Genomic DNA, 26,499 nt, shown 5'->3' with positions numbered 1-26,499 from the left:
GATAAGCGGTAGAAAATGAATGAATAAGTATCAGGGGTTCCCAAACCTTTTCATACCATTACATATATACCATTTGTACAATGAGTTTCTGCATCACATATGATCTATTATGTATCATAGCACAAATCTGATATCACGTCAATTGGTTATAAGGCATAAAAATATACATTTGGAGAAAAATTATACTGATAAATTATACTAAATACCTAAAATTCTATAGTATCATCATAATGCACCTCAGCAGTATTTGTTTCTTGTTTCTGGTGTTACAAATGATATTGAAAACACATATTTTGTTGTTTTCTGGCGTAATTGATTCAATGTTTGTGGCGAATAATTCAGTTTTGACAGTATTATAAAGTTCATGGGTGTGCAGCCCGGCAGTAAGAAGTGTGATGATCCGCAGCTGTCGATGGCAAGTTGAGGCACAGTGCAGCGTCTCTCCACTACGAACCAATGAAGCCTCTCGCTGCTTCTCCCTCCACGTTGCTCCTGCAAGGAAAGCAGACACCGGCTCCAAGAAGAACACTCCTCCCTCCCTCCCCTCGGTGCCCCAGAGCCGTAGCTTTCTCCTTCCCTGCAGCATGGTGTGTTTGTGATCTGCTGCCTTTGCTCGGTTCCCCTGATGAGGCAGGACACACACCCGGCTGAGCCCGTCCGTGTCATGACCCAGTGCGCGGTGTCGCTTCCTCCAAGCAGTCGCTACTGACGTCAGTGGACTCCTTTTGCAGAGCCCGAGTTTGCTTCCATGAAATATGCGATGGTCGCAGGAGTGCACGGTTCCTCTTCAGCTTCTGCTGCACTTTGTTTTCTCCCTGGCGGGCGGCCATGAAGAGCAGGACTTCCCTTTCTTTGCAGGACAAGGTCAGTTTGAACCTCGTTTCATTGCACACCTGAACATGATGCAGGACTTCAGAAGGGTGAATACGCCCAGTGAGCAACGGGAGCAAAAGGGGCAGTGCCCCACCAGCCTCGTATGTGTAGTGAATGAATTGAATTATATCATTTAAATGTATTTATGCACTGGGACTGTAGATCCTCTAATTAATGTGCTGAGGCTTTAAATGACTCAACTGCAGAGAGAACCAGAAGGTTGAGAGGTAAGGTGTTTATAGCGAGAATGTCTGTAGCAGTATTTAATATGTCTAATATTTTATGATATTTTTCCATTTTCTATACTGTTTATCCTCGCTTGTGTCGTGGGTATGCTGGAGCCTATAGACATTCTATTTAATAAGAAATATTGTCCTATGTCCTTAAAGTGTGGGCTGTGCATTTGACTCAACTGCAGAAAGTACCAGGTATTTCTGAGATCCAAGGCTTTGTAATGTATATATGTATATATATATGATAAAGTAATCTACAGTATACAATATAGCAATTATTTAAAAATATATATCTATTATAAAGATATTGTGGGACGCACACATGCTAGGTTAATTGGTGACTCCAAATTGTCCATGGGTATGAATGTGAGTGTGAATGGTTGTTTGTCTATATGTGCCCTGTGATTGGCTGGCGACCAGTCCAGGGTGTAGCCCGCCTCTCGCCCGAAGACAGCTGGGATAGGCTCCAGCATACCGCAACCCTATTGAGGATAAGCGGTACAAAATGAATGAATGAATGAATGTTCAACTCTACTGTTCTACAGGTCGTGTTCCTCCGCCAGGAGCCGTCACCCACCCATTGAGAACCAACGCTGATGGAGACTTCCTCTCTTACTCTCTATCTCACCATTTCAAGGATGGGCGAGTCAGGCGAGACTTGCAACCCCTCGCTTCTGAGGGCCACCTTTATTACAAGCTCAACTACACGGGTCGCACTTTGATGTTCAATTTGACCGCAAACAATGGACTGGTTTCGGACGATTATATCCTGGAGAGGCGTAACGGCAGCGGCAACAGGACTGAGAGTGGTCGTCAGACCTATGCTGGGACTTCCTGCCACCTGCTTGGCACTGTGGAGAACTCGGGGGTGAGAGGAACTGCTGCCATCAGCACGTGCAATGGACTGGTAAGCAACCATGTTGTTTTGCCTAATAAGTGATTCACTGTATGGTGGACTTTTTTTCCTTGGATGCATTCAAGATATTTAGACTGAAAACGTGTTCAGTGTTGTATATTGTACAACACAGCAGCAACAGAACCAAAGTTGCAGTCGTGGCAAGGTACAAACTGCTCAGTCGGCATTCGTACCACTGATGAGTTTAGTGTCATTCGCATAAGTTTTACTCCAACAGCTGAGTTGCTTAACCAGAATTTTGAAGCGCATGCAGCCATAGATAAAACCGCAAGATGCTGACCACGTCAAATGCAGCTACTGCCATCTTGTGGAGTTAATAAAAATGTATCAGGAGGTTGCCTACAGCCACAGAAAAAGTTTAAACTCTGGACTACACAGTTCACAGTGTGTACACAAAAAATAACATTTATATTTATAGGGTAATCTATGCCATAACTACTGTACAAAAAATATTCCATTCATAAAGAAAGACTCCTACAAATTCACTTTCTGAACCAATTAACCGCGGCAAACGAGGGCTTAATCTAGCTGCTTTTGCCAATGGAAATGCGTCATTAGCAAGTAGGTATTTTCCAATGGGAAAGTGGGATTAAACACACAGCCAGTTGCTTTGGTAACGCTGTACTTTCTCACTCTCAAATTATGGAGCTTCACTTTTTGGTCCTGTTTTGGGTGTGTTTGACTGTGTCACAGCAACAAGTGTCTTCTGTTATGTTCTCTCGCTCATTTGTTACTAGCAAGCAGCCTGTCCCACCGCAGCAGGATCATTTCCAACTGACCCACTTTACGTGTGTCACTCAGACCCCATATCTTCAAGTGTAGGATGTGTTCTTCCTCTTCCAGGGAAACCATTCTGATATATTACCCATAATTGTAGTCCAGTAGGTGTACCGTTGTTAAAAACCCTAGAGAGTCCACTTAATAGGCAGATGTGGGGTGGAAACCCTTCCAGCTGCAGCACTCAAGAAAGAGTCAAAGGCAAATGTGCTCAAACAAATAGGACAAGGAGTAACACTTGGAATAAATCCATCACAGCTTCTGGGGGGGAAATTGGAAAATTCTGTGGGAAGATTCTCACTTCTTGTGAAAACAGAATCTTAGCCATTCCTCGAGGCCGCTAAACAAGAACAAACAAGTTCAGACCTATTATACCATTTTTTCCCTCACTTCAATTAAAGACTCGCCCCCTGACACGTAGACAAATGGTTTTAACCTGTAAGGAAGAAATTCACTCAAGCTTTTTAAAAAAACTTTCTGACTAAGAGAAAGTTGAAAGGTAATTATTGTAGTATAACGAGCAACTATCTGTGTACTACATATGACTGCAGTAAGGTCACTCCCTGGCAACAGCAGGGACTTTATTCCTGTAGTTGCACAACAAAACCAACCCAGAGAAGCAGGAAACTACCGTAAAGCAGTTCCACATGGTCACTATGTTTACAACACAGAGCTGTCTTATGGTGACCTCCTGTGGTTCTTTCACTTCACACAGAAACACATGCCTTTCAGGTTCGAGGTGAGAGGCGGGGTACACACTGGACTGGTCAACAGCCAATCACAAGGCACATATAGACAAACAACCATTCACACTCACATTCATACCTATGGACAATTCATTCATTCATTCATTTTCTACCGCTTTTCCTCATGAGGGTTGCGGGGGTGCTGGAGCCTATCCCAGCTGTCTTTGGGCGAGAGGCGGGGTACACCCTGGACTGGTCGCCAGCCAATCACAGGGCACATATAGACAAACAACCATTCTCACTCACATTCATACCTATGGACAATTCAGAGTCACCAATTAACCTAGCATGTTTTTGGAATGTGGGAGGAAACTGGAAAACCAAAAACTGTGGTGAGACCAGCGATGTTGTTTGGCCTAGAGACAGTGCCACTAAGGAAAAGACAGGAAACAGAACTGGAGCTAGCAGAGATGAGAATGCTGAGGTTCTCATTGGGAGTGACCAGGATGGATAGGATCAGGAACGAGTACATCAGAAGGATGCTGCCAGGTAGGAGGCGTAGAGGAAGACCAAAGAGGAGGTTTATGGATGTAGGGAAGGAGGACATGAGGGTAGTTGGTGTGAGAGAGACAGATGCAGAAGACAAGGTTGGATGGTGGCGGTTGATTTGCTGTGGCGACCTCTGAAGACAAAAGCCCAAAGAGAAAGAAGAAGAAGAAGAGGGAGGAAACCGGAGTACCCGGAGAAAATGCAAACTCCACACAGAGAGTTTTAAATCTCCTGACTGCGTGGCCTACATGCTAGCCACTCATCCACTGTGCCTTTCTGTTTTTCAGGTAAAATTCTGCAAAATTTCTCCTCTCTTCTGTCTTCTAGTCATATTTTAGTTATCGTTGCTTTATTTTTTTCACATTTAGCAGTTTTTTTGTTTAAAATTTAGGGTTAGGTTTTTATTTTACTACAATTAAAAACAAGCCAAGGGCCTTAATGGGCCCTGGTCCGCACTTTGGATACCCTTGCTGTGGCGCATTCAATTTAGGACCAAATGGATAGCGAGGAGCGCAGGTAGTACAAATAAAAGAGTACACAAGCCCAGACTTCTATTAGCTTTACAGATCATATGAATCATGCAGAGCCATGAATGTTTTGATGGGCCTCCCTGTAGCATTCCTTCCTGAACCATCTGCACTGCACCACCTGCTTTGCCCTTGGAAGTTAAACATATAGGAGATGACATGAAGGTATGATAGCACCAGATTCCTACAATATATTGTGTTGTGTCTTAGAAGGGACTGAGTACAGCTTTATCTGCTAACGTGAGAATGTAGTCACACAGGGAGTATGAGAGTAGTGAAGTCAGCTGTGTGTTGTGTTGCACACAGCCTGTGGGAACTGTCCCCCCCACATGACAGGGGAAGTATCAGCTTGCATGCTTTGTGGATGAGTCCATCATAGCTTGTAGCCAAAGGACCGTCTCTTACTCAGCAGTCAAGGTTTTACCCATATTTAATGTCTTATCCGGTTTTTGGGCGGATGCGAGAAAAAAGAGCCAGTGCAGTATAGCCACCAAAGTGGAACACAATATGTTCCCTGTTGCTGGTTGACTTCCAGTTGCTTCAAAACTTGTTTTTTTCCCATTGGGGGAAGTTATAATGGCAATAATCTTTCTAATCCCATTATTAGCCATATAGTGCTGAGCAGCCAAGACAGAAACGCACACAAGAAGAACCCCCTGCAAGACTAATTTGCATAAAAATTGTAGTGTTTAATTGATTATATCTCACCAGTCAAGAAAATGTAGTCAAATGCTCATCTCTCATGTCTATGGTTTTCATCGCATTTGCTTTGGTTCTTTTTGTAGTTGCATCAAACATTCAAAAACGCAAATTACCGTATTTTCTGGACTCTAAGTTGCTCCAGAGTAAGTCACACAAGGCCAAATATGCATAATTAGGTAGAAAAAAACATACATAAGTCGCACTGGAGTATAAGTTGCATTTTTTGCAGGTAATTTATTTTACAAACTACTTGACCAAAACAAACATTACGTCCTCTTGGAAGGCATGTTCTAACAACAAAATAAATAATAAAATAATAAATAAATATGCTAACACAATGGTTATTCAGCTACACAAAAAATTAACTTGAACAGAAAAGGTGTCCAGTGTTTATGTAACATTAACAGTTTTTTCATTTCTAAGTCGCTCTGGAGTATAAGTTGCAGGAACAGCCAACATATGAAAAAAGTGTGACTGAAAGTCCGGAAAATGCGGTACTAACTGTAATAATAATTCAACATCCATCCATTTTCTCTACCACTTATCCTCACAAAGGTCGCGGTCATGCTGGAGCCTATCCCAGCTGTCTTTGGGTGAGAGGCGGGGTACACCCTGGACTGGTCGCCAGCCAATCACAGGGCACATATAGACAAACAACCATTCACACTCACATTCATACCTATGGACGATTTGGACTCACCAATTAACCTATAATGTTTTTGGAATGTGGAAGGAAACCGGAATACCTGGAGAAAACCCACGCATTTACGAGGAGAACATGCAAACTCGACACACGAGCGGGGAATCGAATCCGGGTCTAAACACTCGGCCATTATTATTCAACATACAGTACTTTACTCTCCTTGTTGCAGAGCAACAAAAAAAGTCTATTCAGCCACTCTGTGTTAAGCAGCACATTATACAAACAACACATTATAACACATTATAAAACAACAGTATACCGTAGTAGCATATCTAAGTGCTTAACACCCCCCTTTTCATATTAACTGCAAATGAATAGAAAAACTAGCTGGCACAATTTGTCTTTGCAATGTTCACTGTAGCAGGTGGATTAACAAATGTCCAGAGGGGCCACGTCTCTGAATATGAACTCTCTGAACTCACCCCCCGAGAGGAAAAATGATATCCTGTGCACAATGTTGAATGAACATGTTTTTGTGGATTTTTCTTCCCCCCATGCTTATGAAACTGGCCAGGATGACCTAGAAATCCAAAGTGTGCATAACTTCAGAACAGCAGGACGGACCCTTGGAAGCACAACGATACTCAACCACAGCTGCTTTTGGCTCCTGACACTCTGGACCAGTCAATCAAATCCAAGGATTCACCACCTTGGTCAGCTACAGAAGGGCAAAATACTAGACACAGCTTTCAGTAGTATTTTTACACCACTACAATCATTCCCGACTGTGTCAATCACAAAGCAAGCATTGCTAAGTTTGTGATGGTAGAGGTTTAGATTATCTCAATTTTTCCTCCCCTGAGCAGTCCAGGCTTGTTTGGATTTTTCATCATACACACACACATATGCACTCTGAATCATGTTAATGAAGATGACCTTCAACCTGGGTCAGAGGTGGAACGTTCATAACACCGACTTGTCAAGCCGACCCCAAAGAAAACTAGCCAGAACATCTTTTGTGTGTCTAAATACTTGTCTGTGTTTGTGCTCGAGGGCGTGTGTCTACGTACTTTTGTGCGCTTCACCAGTAAGAACTTGCAGGGAATACTTGGCAAGAAGTCTCTTGATTGCTGCTGTGGCTGCAGACAGGATGTGCCTGCAGGGGGGAAAGGAGAAAGGGAGAAATGGAAGGATGTTAATGGCTCATCGGATGAAGAATGATGATCCTAACTTGGTAGAAATGACCTTTTCTGCAGGTAGTTCAAGGCAATGGCAAAGTTCATTCAGAGCACCACAATCTCGGGTGATGAATTGTTGTAAATGTATCATATCAATTCGAGCCATACTCGATAAGCTCAATTTTCTCCAACAGCGAGGCTTCTTCTCCCTGCCTGAGGGACACTTTTTTATCCAGCCACTCCCCAAATCTCCAAGTGATCCCACAGGGTCTCCAGAGCCCCACATCATCTTCCCAAGAGTTACCACGGCAATGCAAAGGAAGAAACGCAGCCCAGAGGGCAGACAGGCACCCAGCCCATGCGGAGTTCAAGGTGTGTGTGTTTGATTTGAAAGATTAATTCCAAATCCAAATTGAAATGGAAAAAATTGGTAAACTAATTTCAATACCGTTAGATATTGGTTGAAAAAGTTTTATATTTTTAAGAAAAAAAGCTTTATATTTGATAAATATTGTATATTTTCAAGAAAAAGTGGTATATTTTTAAGGAAAGTTGTCTATTTTTAAGAAAAAAAAGTTGCACATTTTCAAGAAAAGGTTGTAAACTATATTTTTGCGAAAAATGTTGTTTTCAAGAAAAAAGTTTATTATTATTATTATTTTACAAAGTTTATTATTTATTATTATTATTTATTTTTCTAAAAAAGTTGTATAATTTGAAGAAAAAGTAAAAAAAAAATTGAGAAAAAGTTTTAAAAAGTTGCTTATTTTAGTGGCATAATTTTTTTGGAAAAAGGTGAACTTTTCTAAATAATAACAGAATAATAATAATAAATTCAGAAAAACGCAGTACATTTTCCAGAGCAAAGTTGCATATTTAGAAAAAAGTCATTATATACTGTATGAATACATTCTAATTGTTTTTTTTTTTTTTTCAAGAAAAACGATTATATTATTATAATGAATTATTAACTGGTAATTACACTGGAAGGATTGTAAATGTGTTATTTATATTTAGTTCGATAGCAGGGTACATCTTATAACATAGAAGGTAACTTAGATACAGAAGCATTAGCTTTCTGGTAGGTCATCCTAGTCCACTGATGACTGTGACTGCACCTCTATCCAGATCCTCACCACACGTTAACGTGTTCTTCCTTGGCTGACCCCTGTCCAACGTTTTGTTTTGTAAATGACTTCAATGTTGACTGAATGAAATGTTTTTCCCATCTATACTTCAGAAGCTGGCTCTGTGCAAGTGGAGAGAGAGCGGGAGGAGTGGGAGAGGGAACACGGTCCTCCGCAGTCCCGCACTCGGCGCTCGGTCAGCAGGGAGCGCTGGGTGGAGACCATGGTGGTGGTGGATTCCAAACTGATAGAATATCATGGCAGTGACAATGTGGAGTCCTACATCTTCACTATTATGAACATGGTGAGCCTAGTGTTCTGTCACATTCATACGTGAGAACAAATTCACTGAATAAAATGTATGTTTGAAAGGTGGCAGGCATCTTCCATGACGCCAGCATCGGGAACGCCATCCATGTCATCTTGGTTCGATTGATTCTACTACAGGGAGAAGAGGTAAAGGAATATGTATTTTTTATTACAATGATATTTTGCATCAATGTATTGCTTCAAGCATCTTGTATGAGACTGACTTGAGATGGAAACTTGACAAACATGTGATATTTGAGCTTGGACCTCAACTGTTATATAGTATTAATGGCATTTTTAATGCTGCTGGCTGTCCCAGAAAGGACTCAAGATTGTCCACCACGCAGACACCACTTTGTCCAGCTTCTGTGCCTGGCAGAAGAACTTAAATCCTCAGAGTGACACGCATCCTGCCCATCATGACGTGGCTGTGTTGGTCACCAGGCAAGTAACACACACACACACACACACACAAATTGTATATAAATGTAGTCAACAGTGTTTTTTTGCTCCGGTTTTCCACCATTATAATGAGTCCAAACATACCTCCATAATGACAAGTGTCTTGCTGAGGAAGCTGAAGGTGATGAAGTGGCGAAGTATGTCACCATATGTGAACCCAATTGCCACTTGTGTGGCATCCTCAAGCAGAGGGATACCATCCACCAGCTCCACAAGTAATGTCATCAAGGAGCAGTAGAGTGGATTCCATTGACAACCTGTGAAGCTCTGGTGAATTCCTCAAGTTGTGAGGTGTACCAACTTGTGTTTCCAGCCATTGAGACAATTTTTTTGTATTTGTATTGTCTTTGTATTGACTGATTTACTGGACGTACCATATACAGTATTCCAATATTCCTTCATCCTACCAGGAAGGACATATGTGCTGGAATGAACCAACCCTGCGAGACCTTGGGCCTATCTCATCTTTCAGGGATGTGCCAACCGCACCGCAGCTGCAACATCAACGAGGATTCAGGCTTACCAGTCGCCTTCACCATCGCCCATGAGATGGGTCACAGGTCAGTGTCGAAATGGTGTATTAGGGGCTGCAACTTTAGAAGTATCCTTTCTGCTGAACTCTTGCCTCGCAGCATACAGTACAGTCTCAAAGAATCAAAACAATACTCCGAAAAGATCCATTATTCTTATTGTTGATGTGCTTGAGCGCAGCTTTGGAATTCATCATGATGGCCAGGGGAATGACTGTGAGCTGGGAGGGAGGCATCCCTTCATCATGTCCAGACAGCTGATGTATGACAGCTCGCCTCTCACTTGGTCAACCTGCTCCAAGGACTACATCACACGCTTCCTCGAGTGAGTCCACATTTAAGCGTTGTTGGTCCTTTGGTTGTCCTAAGTCCAAGTTGTTATAGTGACTTGTGTATTTCACAGTGCCTCTTTGTCCTGGCGCGGTTCAGCTGTAGCGTTTTTGCATCCTTGTTAAAACTTTTCGCTGCTGTCGTCCTTATGCAACTTTCCTCTTTCCTCATGTAACAAACCAAAGTTTCATTTAGTCCAACTTTTTTTGCGGTGGTTAGCATCTTCCTTTGCCTTTGCTAGTGCAGAATGTTTAGTCTACATGGTGGGTTTTGTCGGAGAGAAAACTTCAGAGCGGCGACACGGCGGTCGAGTGGTTAGCGCGCAGACCTCACAGCTAGGAGACCAGGGTTCAATTCCACCCTCGGCCATCTCTGTGTGGAGTTTGCATGTTCTCCCCGTGCATGCGTGGGTTTTCTCCGGGTACTCCGGTTTCCTCCCACATTCCAAAAACATGCTAGGTTAATTGGCGACTCCAAATTGTCCATAGGTATAAATGTGAGTGTGAATGGTTGTTTGTCTATATGTGCCCTGTGATTGGCTGGCAACCAGTCCGGGGTGTACCCCGCCTCTCGCCCAAAGACAGCTAGGATAGGCTCCAGCAACCCCCACGACCCTCGTGAGGAAAAAGCGGTAGAAAATGAATGAAATGAAAACTTCAGAGCGAGCAAACACTACAGGAGACACGACTTGAGGACAGTTTACAATCCTTGAGTCATTCAGGATGCAGAACCCAATGCACGGGTTCTCCCTCAGCCAATCAGGACACAGAACACAATGCCATACTCTGTAAAAAAACAAACAAACAAAAGAAAGAAACACAAAATTACACAAAAAAATCAGTGAAATCAGCGAAGGACGACTGTACATCTTTTTCATGCTACAACTTGGCTTTGTTTCTCTCAGTAAAAGTAAAATCTATTAATTTAAACATAACTGTTAGCTTCACAAGTTTGAATGAGACGTCTTTCCTTATTTTTCTCAAGCTGCTGAATCCTGCCCTATAAATGAATAGACAAGCTGTTCTTATTGTCTTTCTATGTCTGTCAGTCGTGGATGGGGTTTCTGTCTGGATGATCGTCCTTCTAAAAGGGACTTGACCACCCCGCTTGCACGTCTCGGTGTCCGCTACACCACGCACCACCAGTGTCAGCTCCAATATGGACAGAACGCCACCTTCTGCCCCGAGGTGGATGTAAGTAATCCTCATCAAGTTTAGGCGCAAGCATGACAACAATGTAATAGTTGGTGATTTGTGTCATTATCTAGAACATTTGCCAGATTCTTTGGTGCTCTGTGAATGGCACATGTCGCTCCAAACTGGATGCACCAATTGATGGCACTCGCTGTGGACCTGAGAAGGTATAATAGGTGCCAAAATTCTTCCAAAAGTGTATGTTACAGGATGTTTCTGGCTTGTATTGTGCCTTGCACAAGTGTTCTTTTCTTTTGCCTCAGTGGTGTATCTCTGGAGAGTGTGTCATTGTGGGCAAACTGCCTGAGACTGTGAATGGAGGCTGGGGACAATGGACCACTTGGTCTTATTGCTCAAGGACTTGTGGCACCGGAGTGCAGTCGGCTGAGAGAGAATGTAACAACCCCAAGTAAGAGCTCACTTTACTCTTTGCAGCACTCCTTTTATTCTACTGGGATCAACAAAATACTCTGGCTGTACTCCATAGGCCGGAGTTCGGGGGGAAGTACTGCACGGGCGAGAGGAAGCGTTATCGGACCTGTAACACAAAACCCTGCCAGAAGAATAATCCGACCTTTAGGGAGATGCTGTGTAGTGAGTTTGACACTGTGCCCTACCACAACGAGCTCTACAAGTGGATTCCTGTGGCTAACCCCTGTAAGTGCTGACACGTTTAAGAGCCTCTACCACCAGTAGAGGGCAGCATTTACAACAGAATACCTTCGCCTTCACTTAGCAATTTGGCATCACAGTTTTTCAAGTCAACTTTATGTCTGACTTTACTTCCACGTTTTATCCAAAATGCAAATTACCCCTTTGATACTCTAGTAACCCCCTGTGAGCTCCACTGCCGGCCTGTTGGTGAGTATTTTTCGGAGAAGATGCTCGACACCGTGACCGACGGAACGCCATGCTTCATGAACAACAACTCTAGAAACATCTGCGTCAACGGAGTGTGCAAGGTAGTGTGGCTGGGTAAGAGACTCAGAGAGAGTGGGGGGTATAGATATGACACAGATTACATCATTACTACTTAAGTCAGGGTTGTCCAAACTTTCTTCAATGTGCCACAGGCCAATAAAAAACATTGTGGTTGTTTTTTGGGCCACGGGCCGCACTTTGGACATCACTGACTTAAATATTATGTAAGTGTGAGTCTATGGTGATGTGTTTATGTGGTTGTTGTGTTTTTGTCTTAAGGAGGTGGGCTGTGACTATGGCATTGACTCTAATGCAGTGGAGGATCGCTGTGGAGTGTGTTTGGGCGATGGTAAAAGCTGTGAGACGGTCTATAGGTCATTTGATGAGGGAGAAGGCTTTGGTGAGTTCAATTCAAATGATATTTGAGCTACTGTATAACCTCATGACATTTGTGTGTGATGATAAATTAATTAATGCGCTACTCTTGCGAAAACTACTGACAGCAGCAAACTTGAACCATCCATCCATCCATTTTCTATACCGCTTATCCTCAGGATGGTCACGGCCAAGCTGGAGCCTATCACAGGGCACATATAGACAAACAACCATTCACACTCACATTCATACCTATGGACAATTTGGAGTCGCCAATTAACCTAGCATGTTTTTGGAATGTGGGAGGAAGCCGGAGTAACTGGCAAAAACCCACGCATGCACGGGGAGAACGCAACCTTGAACCAAAATAAGTAATATGAAAAACTCCAAAGACCAGAAATAGTGTCACAGTTCGGCATGTCTGTGTTGCGATGTGACCCAGGATGCAGAGAACAGGACCAAATGCAGTTAAATAATATTTATTTTCGCAATAATGGCAGCAGAAGGAACCGCAACTCAGGGAGCAGACAGACAAACGACAATGATCCCACACGGGGAGAAGCACACACCTGAACTAAATACACAAATTAGGGACAGGTGTGGATGATTGGGGCAATGAAGGAAGACAGGGCAAAGTAGGAAGTTCCATACAAGTTCCATACAAGTTCCCTTTTCAGTAGAGGTCTACACGGAGCGTCTGGCCCCATGGCTGTAATCTGAAATTCTTGAAGAAATCTCAAGAACTAGCTATGGAAGGCTATGGAAAACTCGAGACTTTTTGCGATAGTTCTTCACAAATGTCTTAGTGCATTGAATTATGGTTTATAAATTTGTGTAGATAATAAAAATCACTGAATGTCTTAACATTTCACCATTAAATATAACATTCAAGAGTGCAACATGCATAGAACGTTTACACAAGCCACTGCTGCAGAAGACACTTGAGGTGCACCTTCTGGAATTGTAAAAATAATCTTTAATATTGATAGCCTCATTTGTTTCTTGAAAGGTCACCTATATTGTCCATAATCCTTCCTTCCTTTCACACAATTTATACTATCTTGAGCTGAAAAGAGGTAATTTAATTTTTGCGCTTGTTCGGCCGGCTGACGGCTGGCCGCTCAAATCTCACCACGGCTGTGGGGCGGGGCGGCCAAGGAAAAGCACAGCCGTGTAGACCTCTACTTTTCAGAGAGCTGTGAATGCTGAATTGTCTTGCGAGATGTTCTGTGTGTGTTTGTGTGTCTTCAGGCTCACTTATGTAAAGAAAGTCTAACAAGTGTACCTCTACAACAGATTCAACACCGAACAAAGGTGGCTTAAAAGATAAAAAGCCCCTAAAACGATAAAGATGCCCTTCCTACCCAGGTTGTCCCCCTATATTGCTCGGCCCAGCATCCTTCCCAGATAAGCAGCCCAGATGTCTAACACTTCAAAAGACCTAGACATATAAGTGCAACCCCCAGCCTCCCCCCTCTCCTTCGCTGCACAAACACAAAAAGACACACACACCTTCCCACAAACATCATTAAACTCCACAGACGCACTCACGGTTGCTTGCCCCCCTCTTCCCATCCACACACAATAAAATGCAGAGACAGGGCAATGCCCCCCACGCTGAACATACACATGCCAACCAGTCCCGCAGACTGAGCAAACCCTCTATTAAAGATCAGAGAGAGGTTGTGGTAGTCTGGATGTGCGTGCACCAGCAGCCATGGTGGGCCATCCATTACCTTGCCATGACTCCCCTCCGCCTTCTGATTCTCGCAGGGTACGTGGACGTGGGGGTGATACCTGAGGGGGCCCGGGACATCCTGGTAAAGGAAACCGAGGAGGCAGGTAACTTCCTGGCTCTGAGGAGAGAGGACTCAGAGGAGTACTTTCTCAATGGTAACTACATCATCCAGTGGAATGGGGAGTACCAAGCTGGTGGGACTACCTTCTACTATGAACGTAGTGGGAACATGGAGAACCTCACTGCACCCGGACCCACCAGAGAGCCAGTCGTGCTCCAGGTACGTCTCACTGTATACAAATATATGCATTAATTTATACTATTAAATAGTAATAATAGTCCAAGCCATGATTCTTTGCTAAATATTCCATATTGTTGTCCAGTTGTTGTTTCAGGAGAAGAACCCAGGCCTCAAGTATGAGTACACCGTTAAAAAGACCAAAGAGACAGAAAATGAGGTTGTCAAACCCATCTACAGGTGGAAACATGGCGCATGGACAGATTGCAGTACCACTTGTGGATTAGGTTTGTTTAATATGTTTAAGACGTTCTACCATTGGGTAGTGCTTTCTGGATCATATACTTTAGTTAAGGATACAGGTATTCTTGTGTAGATCCTCAAAAGTTAAGATACATTTCATATAAATGTATGAAAAATGATGTCATGGCAACATCAGAATTATCATCACACTCAATGATAGCAGATTGTGATAATGTCATGTTCTCCAGGAGGCATATTTGTATCTGTGTATACTTTTCTATTTGGGGTTTGGATATTTCTACATGCAAACAAATCAGGTGACACCAAATGACAATGAAAAAAAACAACTGTCCAGTAATCCGACTGCAGCGTAAGCGTAAGATCAAAGCAAATCCAGCTTTCAATTTCTGGCTCAAAAGAATCAGATCCTATATTTTTGCAGCAGAACCATGAAAATGCACTTACTTTATATACATTTCAGCGGAATACTTCTTTCTGATCCCAAATATTACAACTTGATCCAGGTGTGTTGTCTTTTCTGGATCTACAGCGCATGTCATTTCAGACCCAGGCATGTATTTCAGATACTCTCTTGAGTACTTCTATGCCTTAGTATTTGTGCTCCTTCTTTGGTTTTGTTCTGCTTTCCTAAGATGGGAGCACGGGGATTGTTATTGTGTTTTCAGAGACTTAAGTGTAATAAGACCTTGGAACGCTTGTCTATCTGTGTTAGGTGAGCAGCACCAGCCTGCACGTTGCTTTGAGATGAATTTGGGTGTTGTAGACGAATCTCTGTGTGACCCAGAGAACCGTCCAGAAGATAGACACCGGAAGTGCAAGACTACGGATTGTCCTGCCAGGTTCAGATCTTCCTGATTAGTGTTTTATTTTTTATCTTTGGCTGTTTTGGCTCACTTTTGCCTTCGTTTTCAGATGGTGGGTAGGTGGCTGGCAGCAGTGCACGGCCACCTGTGGGTCGGACGGCTTGCGGAAGCGTACGGTTCTGTGCGTCCGTACAGTCTCGGGTGAGGAAAGGGTGCTCCATCCTGTGGCGTGCAGGCACCTCCTTAAACCCAAACCTGTTGTTCCGTGCAACAGAGATGTACCTTGTGGAAAGGATTGGGATGTTGGACTCTGGGAAGAAGTAAACCCTCTTCAGAATATTGCAGCATCATTTTTCTCATCACATTACAATCTGTCTTTTCCTTATCCTAGTGTCCAGTGACATGCGGAGGAGGTGTTCGATCCCGTATTGTGACATGTGCGCTTCTACCCAAAAAGCAATGCAACCTTGCAACCAAACCACGTACTCGATCACTGTGCGCACTGCAGAGTTGCCCAAACTCAAGTCTTCGCCGACATCCTGGTGCTCCTCCTAAATATCGCCGCATTTACCCGCCTAAGAACCACCCCACCAAGCCTACCCCCACAAGTATTGTCATTCCCACCACCTCTAAAATCCCATCAACTCATCATTATGACTTTAACGTTGTCGAGAAAAATCTGAGGAAAGCAACAAGTATGGAAAAGACAGAAACTGAGGAGAGAGAGGACGTTGAGGAGGGAAGCACACCAAACGTGGTGATGAACACTCCTGGTTATGACTATATCACAGATGATAGGACACGAGAGGAGGAGGGAATTATCGACCTGGATGTTGGTACGCATTGGTTCAAAAGCCCTCCTAAATCAACCACACCAGTATCGCATATAATCATCACACCCACTTTACAAACAAGTGGTCCTCGCATGCACTCAACCACACAAGCCACCACATCCTCCCTCTTCACCCCACACGCTACTGCCGAGATCACTCATCACAGCACCCCACGCGTCCCTCCATACAGCCCCCACATGCACAAGGTTCCACTAACTACTCCCATGCTGAAGTTGCGTTCGGTTCCACCCATAACTGGTCTCCACACAACACAAGCTCCCTCCACCAGTACCGCATCGTTGCCCCAGACCACAATAAAGTTTATAAAAGTGAAGAAGCCCACGGTGACTACCAAGAAAAGCAACTCTGCCAAAAAAAATCCAAACCGGTCCAAAGGCAACCACTCTAAGGGGCAAAATCAGCCAGCACCAAATCCCAGGGATGGCTCCACCAGGGACCAAGGAGAGCCAGTCAGTATGGATGTGTTCTGGGTCGTAGGAAACTGGAGTGAGGTGGGTGTTGACATTTGGGACCATCATATATTTACCAAGAAAGTGTCATGTCAGTATTTTCCAAGCCTTTTGTACCCATGCTGACTACACTCCAGGATTTATTGTCATAGTAAACTTAAGTATGCATATCATATGTATTGGGTTATCTGAAGTAATTGCTCAAGGGTGCACAGCGGGATTTTGGGAAAAGCAAGTTTTGGGACTCTACCAACAACATCAGTTTACTACGATATTAAATCAGAAAACCGCCAAATAATATTAATGGAATATGGCTGTCGGCAGCATGGCGGTCAAGTGGTTAGCACGCAGACCTCACAGCTAGGAGACCAGGTTCAATTCTAGCCTCGGCCATCTCTGTGTGGAGTTTGCATGTTCTCCCCGTGCATGCGTGGGTTTTCTCCGGGTACTCCGGTTTCCTCCCACATTCCAAAAACATGCTAGGTTAATTGGCGACTCCAAATTGTCCATAGGTATGAATGTGAGTGTGAATGGTTGTTTGTCTATATGTGCTCTGTGATTGGCTGGCGACCTGTCCAGGGTGTACCCTGCCTCTCGCCCCAAGACAGCTGGGATAGGCTCCAGCGCCCCCGTGACCCTCGTGAGGAAAAAGCGGTAGAAAACGAATGAATGAATGAATATGGCTGTCATGAAGGCATAAGAAATATGAAGGTTGGTTGTTAGTTAAAGGTCTGGAAATTGGTTTGATTATTGGTTTGATCATTTAACCAGTATTCAACTATCCTGTGTTCAGCTGTATCGTGGATTTGTCCTTGCACACTCAAATGTAAGTTTAATTGAAGACTGTAAATTAGATGTGAATATGAATGGTTGTCTGTTTCCACTGCATGGTGCCTACTTCTCCTGTGGCAAAACCAGATACTACTACTATCAACTATTTCTTAACATGAACACTAGCTTAGCCTGTTGCTTTACTTAGCTGTGAACAATGCAGTATTATACTCCTCAGTCTCTACTTTGCCCGCAGTCTCCTCTTGGATAATATTTGTTTCTTTACTCTGGCCAAAAGCCTTTGTACATTGTTCCGAGGCAGGTAGAGTCAAGCTGTATCGGCACTGTGCAGTGGAAACATTGCTGGCTCCAGCTTCCATTTCCACACAACACATTTATTCATTCATTCATTTTCTACTGCTTATCCTCACGAGGGTCGCTGGAGGGGGTGCTGCAGCCTATCCCAGCTGTCTTTGGTTGAGAGGCGGGGTACACCCTGGACTGGTCGCCAGTCAATCACAGGGCACATATAGACAAACAACCATTCACACTCACATTCATACCTATGGACAATTTGGAGTCGCCAATTAACCTAGCATGTTTTTGGAATGTGGGAGGAAACCGGAGTACCCGGAGAAAACCCACGCATGCACAGGGAGAACATGCAAACTCCACACAGAGATGGCAGAGAGTGGAATCGAACTCGGGTCTCCTAGCTGTGAGGCCTGCTCGCTATCCTCTCCCCACCTGTGCAGCCGCACCGAACAAATGATAAAGAAAATGGAAGATGGATAAAACCTGTTTTGCTGATGTGTCCCACTCCAGTGTTCAACAACATGTGGGATCGGTGCAATATGGAGGAATGTCGCTTGTAGTTCAGAGAAGGATGAGGACTGCGCAATCACAAAGAAACCTGAACCTGCCCGTACCTGCCATCTGCAGCCTTGTGCCACCTGGCAAAGTGGTAGCTGGAGCAAGGTAACATCCTTAAGTCCTTAAAATACTTCAACTTTCGTGTATCAATATATTAAGATCACAGTGTTGTCCTCAGTGCCCCGATAATTGCGCGGTTGTGGGAAAGCGGTACCGGGATGTCCAGTGTGTCGATTCCCAGAGTCAACGTCCTCTTCGACCCTTCCACTGTCAAGCAGTGTCAAGTAAACCCGTCAGTGCTTTGACTTGCCCCCTTAAGGCCTGTGTGGACTGGAGCATGTCACCCTGGGGACCAGTATGTGTTCTTCATTGGAGCCTCTATACACAAATAGAGGTGATTAATTGCTCTTCTACTTCAGTGCTCAGGGAGTTGTGGTGAGGGTATCAGGGAGCGGCTGGTGTACTGTCCAGTGCCTCATGGTTGTGGCGCCACACTGAGGCCAAATAGCACAGAGACATGCAGCCTGAAGCCCTGCACCCACTGGATGACAGAAGAGTGGGAGCAGGTCTGTTCCTGATAATTAAACACAATGTGGATTATTCATTATGAAGAGGTTGGAATAGAATGTGTTATGACTCCACAGTGCTCTGTGAGCTGCGGAGGAGGTCAGCAACAGCGTGACGTCATCTGCGTGAGTGCTGAGGATTCTGCTGTGATGCCAGACAGCCTATGCGAAAAGATGTCCAAACCAGAAATACTCAGGAAGTGCAATTCACAGGAATGCCGCACGGCCACAGGTGGGTTACACAGATCCTGGCTGTCAGTTGACCTTGATTAAGTTACGTTTCATCTTTCGCAGATCCACTTTGCCGGAAAAACACAATGTCCTCTCGCTTCTGCGACAAGCTGAAGCTGCTGGGCCGCTGTTCTCTCAGATCGGTACAAAGACAGTGTTGCGTCACCTGCGGCTCATAGACGGGTACAACCTCTAACTGCATTTCCTGGCTACGGTTTTACTGTATAATAAGGAACAGGAAACATTTGACTTACAATGGAACCTCTGAAGTTGAGGACACTGGTCGACTTCCCATTTGTTTAGATCATAAAACCTTAACTGTACAGGTAATGTTTTCAAGTTAAAAATAAGGAAAATCATTCAATGGTCCTCATCACATTTACATTTTTTTCCTGTGGTAGCATTTGTTGTAAATATTACACAAAAGCTATTCACCTAATTGTTGAGCCACATTCAGAAAGCAAAGAACTAGAGACCGGCCGGGTCTGGGGGGAGTGTCTCTTTGGTCTCTCCTACATGGTTCTGCTTTTTTCCTACGGTATTTGTTACAACATCATATGCAAATTAGACAATGACATCATCCAGCAACTTCTGGCATGTCCAGGACAGCCAATAGCGACTTTTCTTACTGAGGAGTTGGCAATCGGGCCTGGAAGTAAGAAACGAAAAGGTGGATTAGACAAACTGTACCTTTTAGATTTATCCCAACCAAATACAACATCACTACTATTACACAAAATATACAATTAAACAAAAAATACCAGAACAATAACAATACGGGAACTGAACTGTATAGTAGTTAGTAGTTAGTATCAGTATCATATAGTATCATATAGACAAACAACCATCACACTCACATTCATACCTATGGACAATTTGGAGTCGCCAATTAACCTAGCATGTTTTTGGAATGTGAGAGGAAACCGGAGTACCCGGAGAAAACCCACGCATGCACGAGGAGAACATGCAAACTCCACACAGAGATGGCCGAGGGTGGAATTGAACTCGGGTCTCCTAGCTGTGAGGCCTGCACGCTAACCACTCGGTCACCGTGCAGCCCCCAATATAATTATCAGTCTGATAATTATCATGCAGTCCTACTTATTAGTAAGCAAACAGTACGAAAAGACACATTGTCGTAAACAAAAACGTGATCGTCCTGCTCAGAACCGTACAGTAGATGGTCGAGGTACCAAAGTAGTCCAAGATTGTCAAGTGTCGGCTGTGCTGCTTCTGCAAAAAAGATGCTAATTTTTCCATGTTGAAACACTTTTCTTGTATGTGCAAACATAACATATGTGGGCCAGGTTGGCTGATGTACCGGAGTCGGGCCCCAGGTCAGCAGTTTCAATGAGCTGGCTTCGGTTGCTCACTGAGCTGCAGTCTTGTGTGACAAACTGGATTCCGATTCGGAATATTTGACTTTGGAATCTGTTTTTTCTGAAAAATGTAATCCAAATGAATTCACAGCCGACCCATTTGACTTTAGAGGTTCCACTGTATTTGACTCGGAACAAGGAATGATACTAGCACTAACATTTTGGTCGATTCATCAACAGGGTGCTATACTATACACTGCAATGGCCATAGCAATTACTTAAGCACTATTTTTACTTACACATAAACTGGATGGTGTACAGTACACATATTTTATTCATTTAAATGTCAACTGTGCCAACTGTGCCTGAAAGGTGCTTTGTTTGTTTTACCAATACTGGTGCAAAATGTGTATTTTAAACTGGCAGAAGCAGAATGTAAATATTCATACAGTATAGTATTTCTGTTTGTATACTGTTGATAGCATTTAGTTAGGTCGTTTCTGTCATCATTGTGCTTTTAAACGTTGCGCTGCCACTGTGTGTTTACATTAGTCTGGGTGATAGTTTCAACTGCTTACGATATATTAAGTGAACTGCAGAACTTTGTAGTTGGTGCTTCTCAGCAGGAAGTGAGCGAAGACAAAAAAAAAAGGGGCGTTGCAGGTCATCCCTCTCAGGTCCTTCAAAAACAGATGGCTACTGTGTTTTTATGATCTTGTACATACATTCTGCATCAATAAATGTGTGAAGATGTTTGTGCTTATCCCTCATTGCATAATATGCTTGAGCGTTCATACCAAGGACATCTCAGAGTGGCCTATGCTGAAATAAAGCAGGATGTGTAACATCAGCCTCAGCAGCACCGAGCTCCGGTTCAGGGATCGGATTCGTCTGGCCCACATTTTCTCCAGGTTTCCTCTGTGCCAGATAACCAGAGACGGAATGATACAAGCACTGCCTCATGCACTCTGCTGCTGTCATTTAAGCCAGACACCAAGAGTTAGTCAGCAGTAATAGAAGTAGTAACACAATACTCGGGCAGTGTGGAACATCAACTCTTCCAATCAGTGAATGAGTTTGTGCGTTATCATGATGATGCCATCCTGCTGCATTACCTAACACTAGCTCTAGCTTTGTTATGTCAGAGTGTTACTTCATCTGACTGATTGCACAATGGACAGGAAAGGCCTTGAATCAGGCCTGTAATTCCTGTGAAAGTAATTATATTATCTGACAAAGCTGTGGCAAACTATTTGTCAATATAGAAAGATAATGCAGCATGACATACAATATTATAAACAAAAAAAAAATACAAACAGTTAGTGTTCCCTTGTTTATCGCAGGGATAGTTTCCCAAAATAGCCTAACTATTTTGATTAGGGCTGTTGATTGATTAAAATATTTGATTGTGATTAATCACACCTTTTGTCCACAACTCAAAATTAATCACATTTAATCGCAATGAGAAATAAGTTTTTATCTATAATAAATAGGAGAAATTGCTTTGTGGTAAACGATTCCATGTGCGATTACAACAATAACTACAAATTTTTTTATGTAAAGCAGGGGTCTCAAACTCAATTTACTTGGGGGCCACTGGAGCTAGGGTCTGGGCGAGGCTGGGCCGCATCAGGTTTTCCAAAAAAAACCCAAAAAACGCATTTATTAAAAACAGAAAAATGAATAAACTTTTGTTCCAATTTTCTACAAGAAAAGCTCTGATAAAACATTCCACTGTTCTCAAATATCTTAATTTTTATTTTTCTACACAAAATAAAATGAAAAATAAATAAACACATCAAGAATAACAAAAATCAATCAGTAATAAATAAATATAATAATAATAATAAAACACCAAATAATAAAAACTTAAGAAACCACATATAGTTGGTGGGTAGACAAATTATTATTTTCAGATTAAAATGAACAAAGCGTTATTAGAGCCCTGTAGACATGACAAAACACGAATATAGTCACATTTATACTTTTTTTATTTACAACATATTGCGCAACTGCAGGGTCTTGAGACACATGCTAACTCGCAAACTAGAGAGCTAGCGACCTAAACGGTAGCCTTCAAGTTATTTCCTTAAATAGCCAAAAACTTACCACTTCCACACGGATAGGGAGGATAACTATTAACAGTTATTTGACCTTTAACATGAACATTAATCAAACGTAATCATTTTTTTCTGCACGGGCCGCACTAACATTAAACTTTCATATCAAGGCGGGGGCCTCAAACTAGTGTCCTGCGGGCCACATTTGGCCCAGGGGCCACGTGTTTGAGACCCCTGATGTAAAGGGTTATCAATTTTGGAAATGTGGACCATTATTAAAAGAAAACTTTCTCTGAATCCACGACAGGTGAACCGTGATGAAGGGAGGAAACACTGTATTTACATGACTGACATTTTTTAGCATGGACATTGTTATTGTGCTTTGCAGGCGTGAACTATAGACTAATTCATTAGCGTTAAATTCATGCCAGATTGTAAAACACCTGTTTGACATTAACATATGAAATAGCCAGCATTGGACACTCACTAACAACTGTAATTTTAATGCCAATATCTGATATATCAAAGAAGTTATTCCGTGAAATACAGCAGGTTTAAGAACTAACCATGGTTGAACGGTTGAAGCTATACTATAAAACTAAATACCGTACTAAATTCTGAACTTGCTGCATGAGTCAGCGCCAGAGGATGGTCCAACACTGATGAGTTGATCCACTATGTGACCTGTAAGTAAATTCCTCTGGCCTGTGGAAGCTGACACTCAGCAGAGCGCCATGATGTAAGCCTGTCCATGACGAGGTGCTGATAACATGACAAACAACTATTGATCATGGCAAAGCCGGAAACAGCAACCTCATATTGTAGGTTACCAGACACCCCCCCAACACAACACAACAGTCAGCGACACATTAAATATTTACATTTGATGACCGAGAGAGGGAAAAAAGAGGTTAGTGTATTTGTACACGGTATATCCTCTGAGATTGAGCTAACACGTTCTCCTGTGACCTGTTGAAGATGTTTAAATGAAAGGAGAATGTGAGTTTAATATGCCTCAAATCCCTGTCTAAACCTCCGAGAGACGGCAGTGCAACATGTGCAGGCTTTGGAGCAAGAGGTCCAGTCTGGTGGCTCTCATCTGGACCCCATCAGGTTTGCATGTCCCCAGGCAGTCAGACTGGCATCCCAGGCTGTACCAGACCTGCTCCTTTATTAAAGCGTCAGCCTCCCCTGACCCGGCACACACAGAGCGGGCCCTGGGGAGAATACAGGCACACACATGGTTCCCATAGGTCACTTTACTTGTTTGTGACTTTGTGCGTTTGATTCTTTTACAGACCACATGTGGATTGTGATTTGAAGTACATGGAGAAAGGGGGTTTTCTCCGCAAAATAATCTCCTTAATGATAGCGTACCCAAGAGGGAGGTCGTAACATGCTGGTGGAGGGGCCGAGAGAAAAGCCGAGACACACGACAAGAATAAGGTGGATTTCCACACTTGAACTTGGCACTGTTGCACAGTATGTTCAACAGTTTTTTTTTTAACATTAATACATTAACTCATTCAATACCGAAAACGTAGATATATGTTTTTATAAACCCCAAGGCCCAACCCCAACAATTATTTACACATCTTTTAAATTTTTTTGCACGAGATGATGACGCAACTCTCCTCTAATGTATTTCACTTCAGAGCAATTTGAAGTCTAAGCCATAAAAACTTGATAAGAGCTAGGCAGAGATCATGTGAATGGAAGAATCCAGCATTACAGGAAGGAGAAAGCGAGAGAGCCTGGAGGAGTGTAGCGTGCAGAAGGATAGGCATTGTAGGGAAATTTTAACGCATGCGGACACACATGCATGCAAGTGTCAATAGTTCATGGTGTTGTTATTTTGTTGTTTATGTCGATAGTTGTTTTGGTATTTGAGCTGTCACAAAAGCAAAACATATTTACAAAAATGAAAGTTATGCTTGTCACAAATGTGTCCAACTGTTGATTACTTAAAAACTTTTTTTTTTCCTGAAAAAAGACACAAGTCTAATATTTCTTATGGTATGTTCATATAGCCATACAACACAACATTCCATGTGCTATGAAAGATGACTCAAAATGGTTTAAAATGGCTGAATGGGGTCCTCTTTTGAAAAATGGCTGGGATTGAATGAGTTAAGAGAATAACAAGAAAAAGAAGAGAATATTTCACTGTGGTTTTTTTTTAAAATACTCATTATTCATTCATTCATTCATTCATTCATTCATTCATTCATTTTCTACCGCTTTTCCTCACGAGGGTCGCGGGGGTGCTGTAACCTATCCCAGCTGTCTCATTAATCCCATTTATTTATCTTTTTATGAACTGAAAAACAGTTGTGCTCTTACATTTTATTTATATATTAAGTACATGCACCTTATTTGCTTCTCTAGGAAAAGCTTGGCTCCCCTTCTTGTTACTTTGGCTATATAATCCTCCATCTTGGCCACTTTCTTATGCACCACAAACTAAAATAACAGTTGTTATTTATAATCACCTCTGTGTGGAGTTTGCATGTTTTCCGGTACTCCGGTTTCCTCCCACATTCCAAAAACATGCTAGGTTAATTGGCAACTCCAAATTGTCCATAGGTATGAATGTGAGTGTGAATGGTTGTTTGTCTATATGTGCCCTGTGATTGGCTGGCGACCAGTCCAGGGTGTACCCCGCCTCTCGCCCGAAGTCAGCTGGGATAGGCTCCAGCACCCCGCGACCCTTGTGAGGAAAAGCGATAGAAATTGAATGAATGAATGAGTTTGCTTCTGTAACACCTGTCAGCATGTAAACAACTGATCAGATCAATATCAGTTGTTTTCTATTTTTTATACACTCAGTTACACTTTGAATCCGATTGGTCCACGCATACAAGTTCCATAAACACATGCAGGATGCCTTGTTGGATACGTGGTGGTTGTCTTTTTTTTTGCCTTCAAACACTCCTGACACTATAAAAATGTTCCTATATGTAATCTTAATATTCTGTGACATGAATACATTTTGTTTCCTTCCAGGGTAATTGGAACCCCGTGAAATCAAATCTCCGCTATCATGTTTAAATATCCGGTATGTGACTTTTTATATAATCAATTTTATGAGAAATAACGTAAGAGCTACAGGCTGTAGGGCTGGATAAGGAGATCATTTGTTGCCGAGTCTTTGGAACTTTGAAATGCAATTTAAGGGAGCTCCATCGATAAGGAGAAACTAAACACGGCAGCTGAGATGAGAGCATCTCCAGAGCCTGAAAATCTCACTTATATTGCCTGTAGGAGAACAACGTATGTAGGGTTAACGTAGAAGAATAATTTGCCCCCTAGCCTCTCCAGAAATCCTGTAAAGCTTGCTTCCCTCTGAGGATCCTTACTGACCACATCACTGTCTCTTAGCAGAGGATCAATACTATTCATGAAGGATATTAGCGTTTATGTTACCATTAGGAGTGATTCAATCAAAACTAAATTAGATTCAAATTATTGCTGCAAACATAATCAATATGCCTGCATGGCTTCCTCCACAGTGATTCTGGTTATCAGAGTGGGAAGGGACGCTGCAAAGGAAGCGCTGATAAGATTGCTTTGTTTGCGTCCCCAGATAAAAAACACCCAAGCACAGTTAAGACCAGACCGCTCTGGACGTAGATTGTTGACAGACGCTAAAGCGGGCAGTAAAAAAGTGGGACTTAAGGGCGGGAAAGTGAAAGAACAGACCAGACGTCGACATTAAAGACACGAGGATCAGTGGAAATTGATAAGCCTGCCAAGCATAGGTTTGGTTTATCACACTGGATGAGTGAAAAATATCACTACAGTATTCAGCATCTGATTTATGATGCTTTCTTGATAGGAAACACAGAATACATGGCTTAGTATGTAATATTCTTGTAGTAAGAGTGCTCATAATTCAAAAGTGGACCCTCCAAAATCAAGAGCATCATGTGCAACGCTATCACAGAAGAGTACAAAGCGAAGTAGGAAAAATGTGATGATAACCATAGAATCAAAAAAGGG

General features: G+C 42.8%; 1 protein-coding gene across 3 annotated transcripts; it reads left to right on the top strand.

The window, feature by feature from the left end:
• Positions 1 to 527: 527 nt before the first annotated feature.
• adamts12 (ADAM metallopeptidase with thrombospondin type 1 motif, 12) lies at positions 528 to 21,128 on the top strand. 3 transcript variants are annotated; one of them, XM_058071725.1, is made up of 24 exons: positions 528 to 864; positions 1,744 to 2,013; positions 7,279 to 7,456; positions 8,325 to 8,515; positions 8,584 to 8,667; positions 8,840 to 8,964; positions 9,393 to 9,542; positions 9,694 to 9,837; positions 10,891 to 11,035; positions 11,110 to 11,202; positions 11,299 to 11,444; positions 11,523 to 11,692; positions 11,864 to 11,997; positions 12,236 to 12,356; positions 14,105 to 14,349; positions 14,453 to 14,594; positions 15,284 to 15,410; positions 15,484 to 15,694; positions 15,766 to 16,719; positions 18,274 to 18,426; positions 18,500 to 18,676; positions 18,741 to 18,887; positions 18,966 to 19,119; positions 19,182 to 21,128. In XM_058071725.1, the coding sequence occupies exons 1-24, from the start codon at positions 829 to 831 to the stop codon at positions 19,295 to 19,297; spliced, it is 4,413 nt and encodes a 1,470-aa protein (XP_057927708.1). In that variant the 5' UTR covers positions 528 to 828; the 3' UTR covers positions 19,298 to 21,128. The 3 variants fall into 3 exon arrangements, with proteins under 3 accessions (XP_057927708.1, XP_057927707.1, XP_057927709.1); XM_058071724.1 differs by having other exon boundaries at positions 1,652 to 2,013; XM_058071726.1 differs by lacking the exons at positions 528 to 864; positions 1,744 to 2,013 and adding an exon at positions 7,080 to 7,162.
• Positions 21,129 to 26,499: the final 5,371 nt, after the last annotated feature.

The sequence above is a fragment of the Doryrhamphus excisus genome, chromosome 4 (assembly GCF_030265055.1).
Source record: "Doryrhamphus excisus isolate RoL2022-K1 chromosome 4, RoL_Dexc_1.0, whole genome shotgun sequence".
NCBI classification, from domain to species: domain Eukaryota; kingdom Metazoa; phylum Chordata; class Actinopteri; order Syngnathiformes; family Syngnathidae; genus Doryrhamphus; species Doryrhamphus excisus.
Note: the sequence above shows the minus strand (reverse complement) of the source record. Positions and strands in the feature narration are given on the sequence as shown.

What these genes read in the sequence shown, in the direction of transcription:
- adamts12 (XM_058071724.1), top strand. Translation starts at nt 756, where the DNA reads ATGCGATGGTCGCAGGAGTGCACGGTTCCTCTTCAGCTTCTGCTGCAC. An exon ending in CAGCCCATGCGGAGTTCAAG is followed by an intron (nt 7,457 to 8,324) that starts GTGTGTGTGTTT and finishes TCTATACTTCAG; the next exon opens with AAGCTGGCTCTGTGCAAGTG. An exon ending in TTCTACTACAGGGAGAAGAG is followed by an intron (nt 8,668 to 8,839) that starts GTAAAGGAATAT and finishes TGGCTGTCCCAG; the next exon opens with AAAGGACTCAAGATTGTCCA.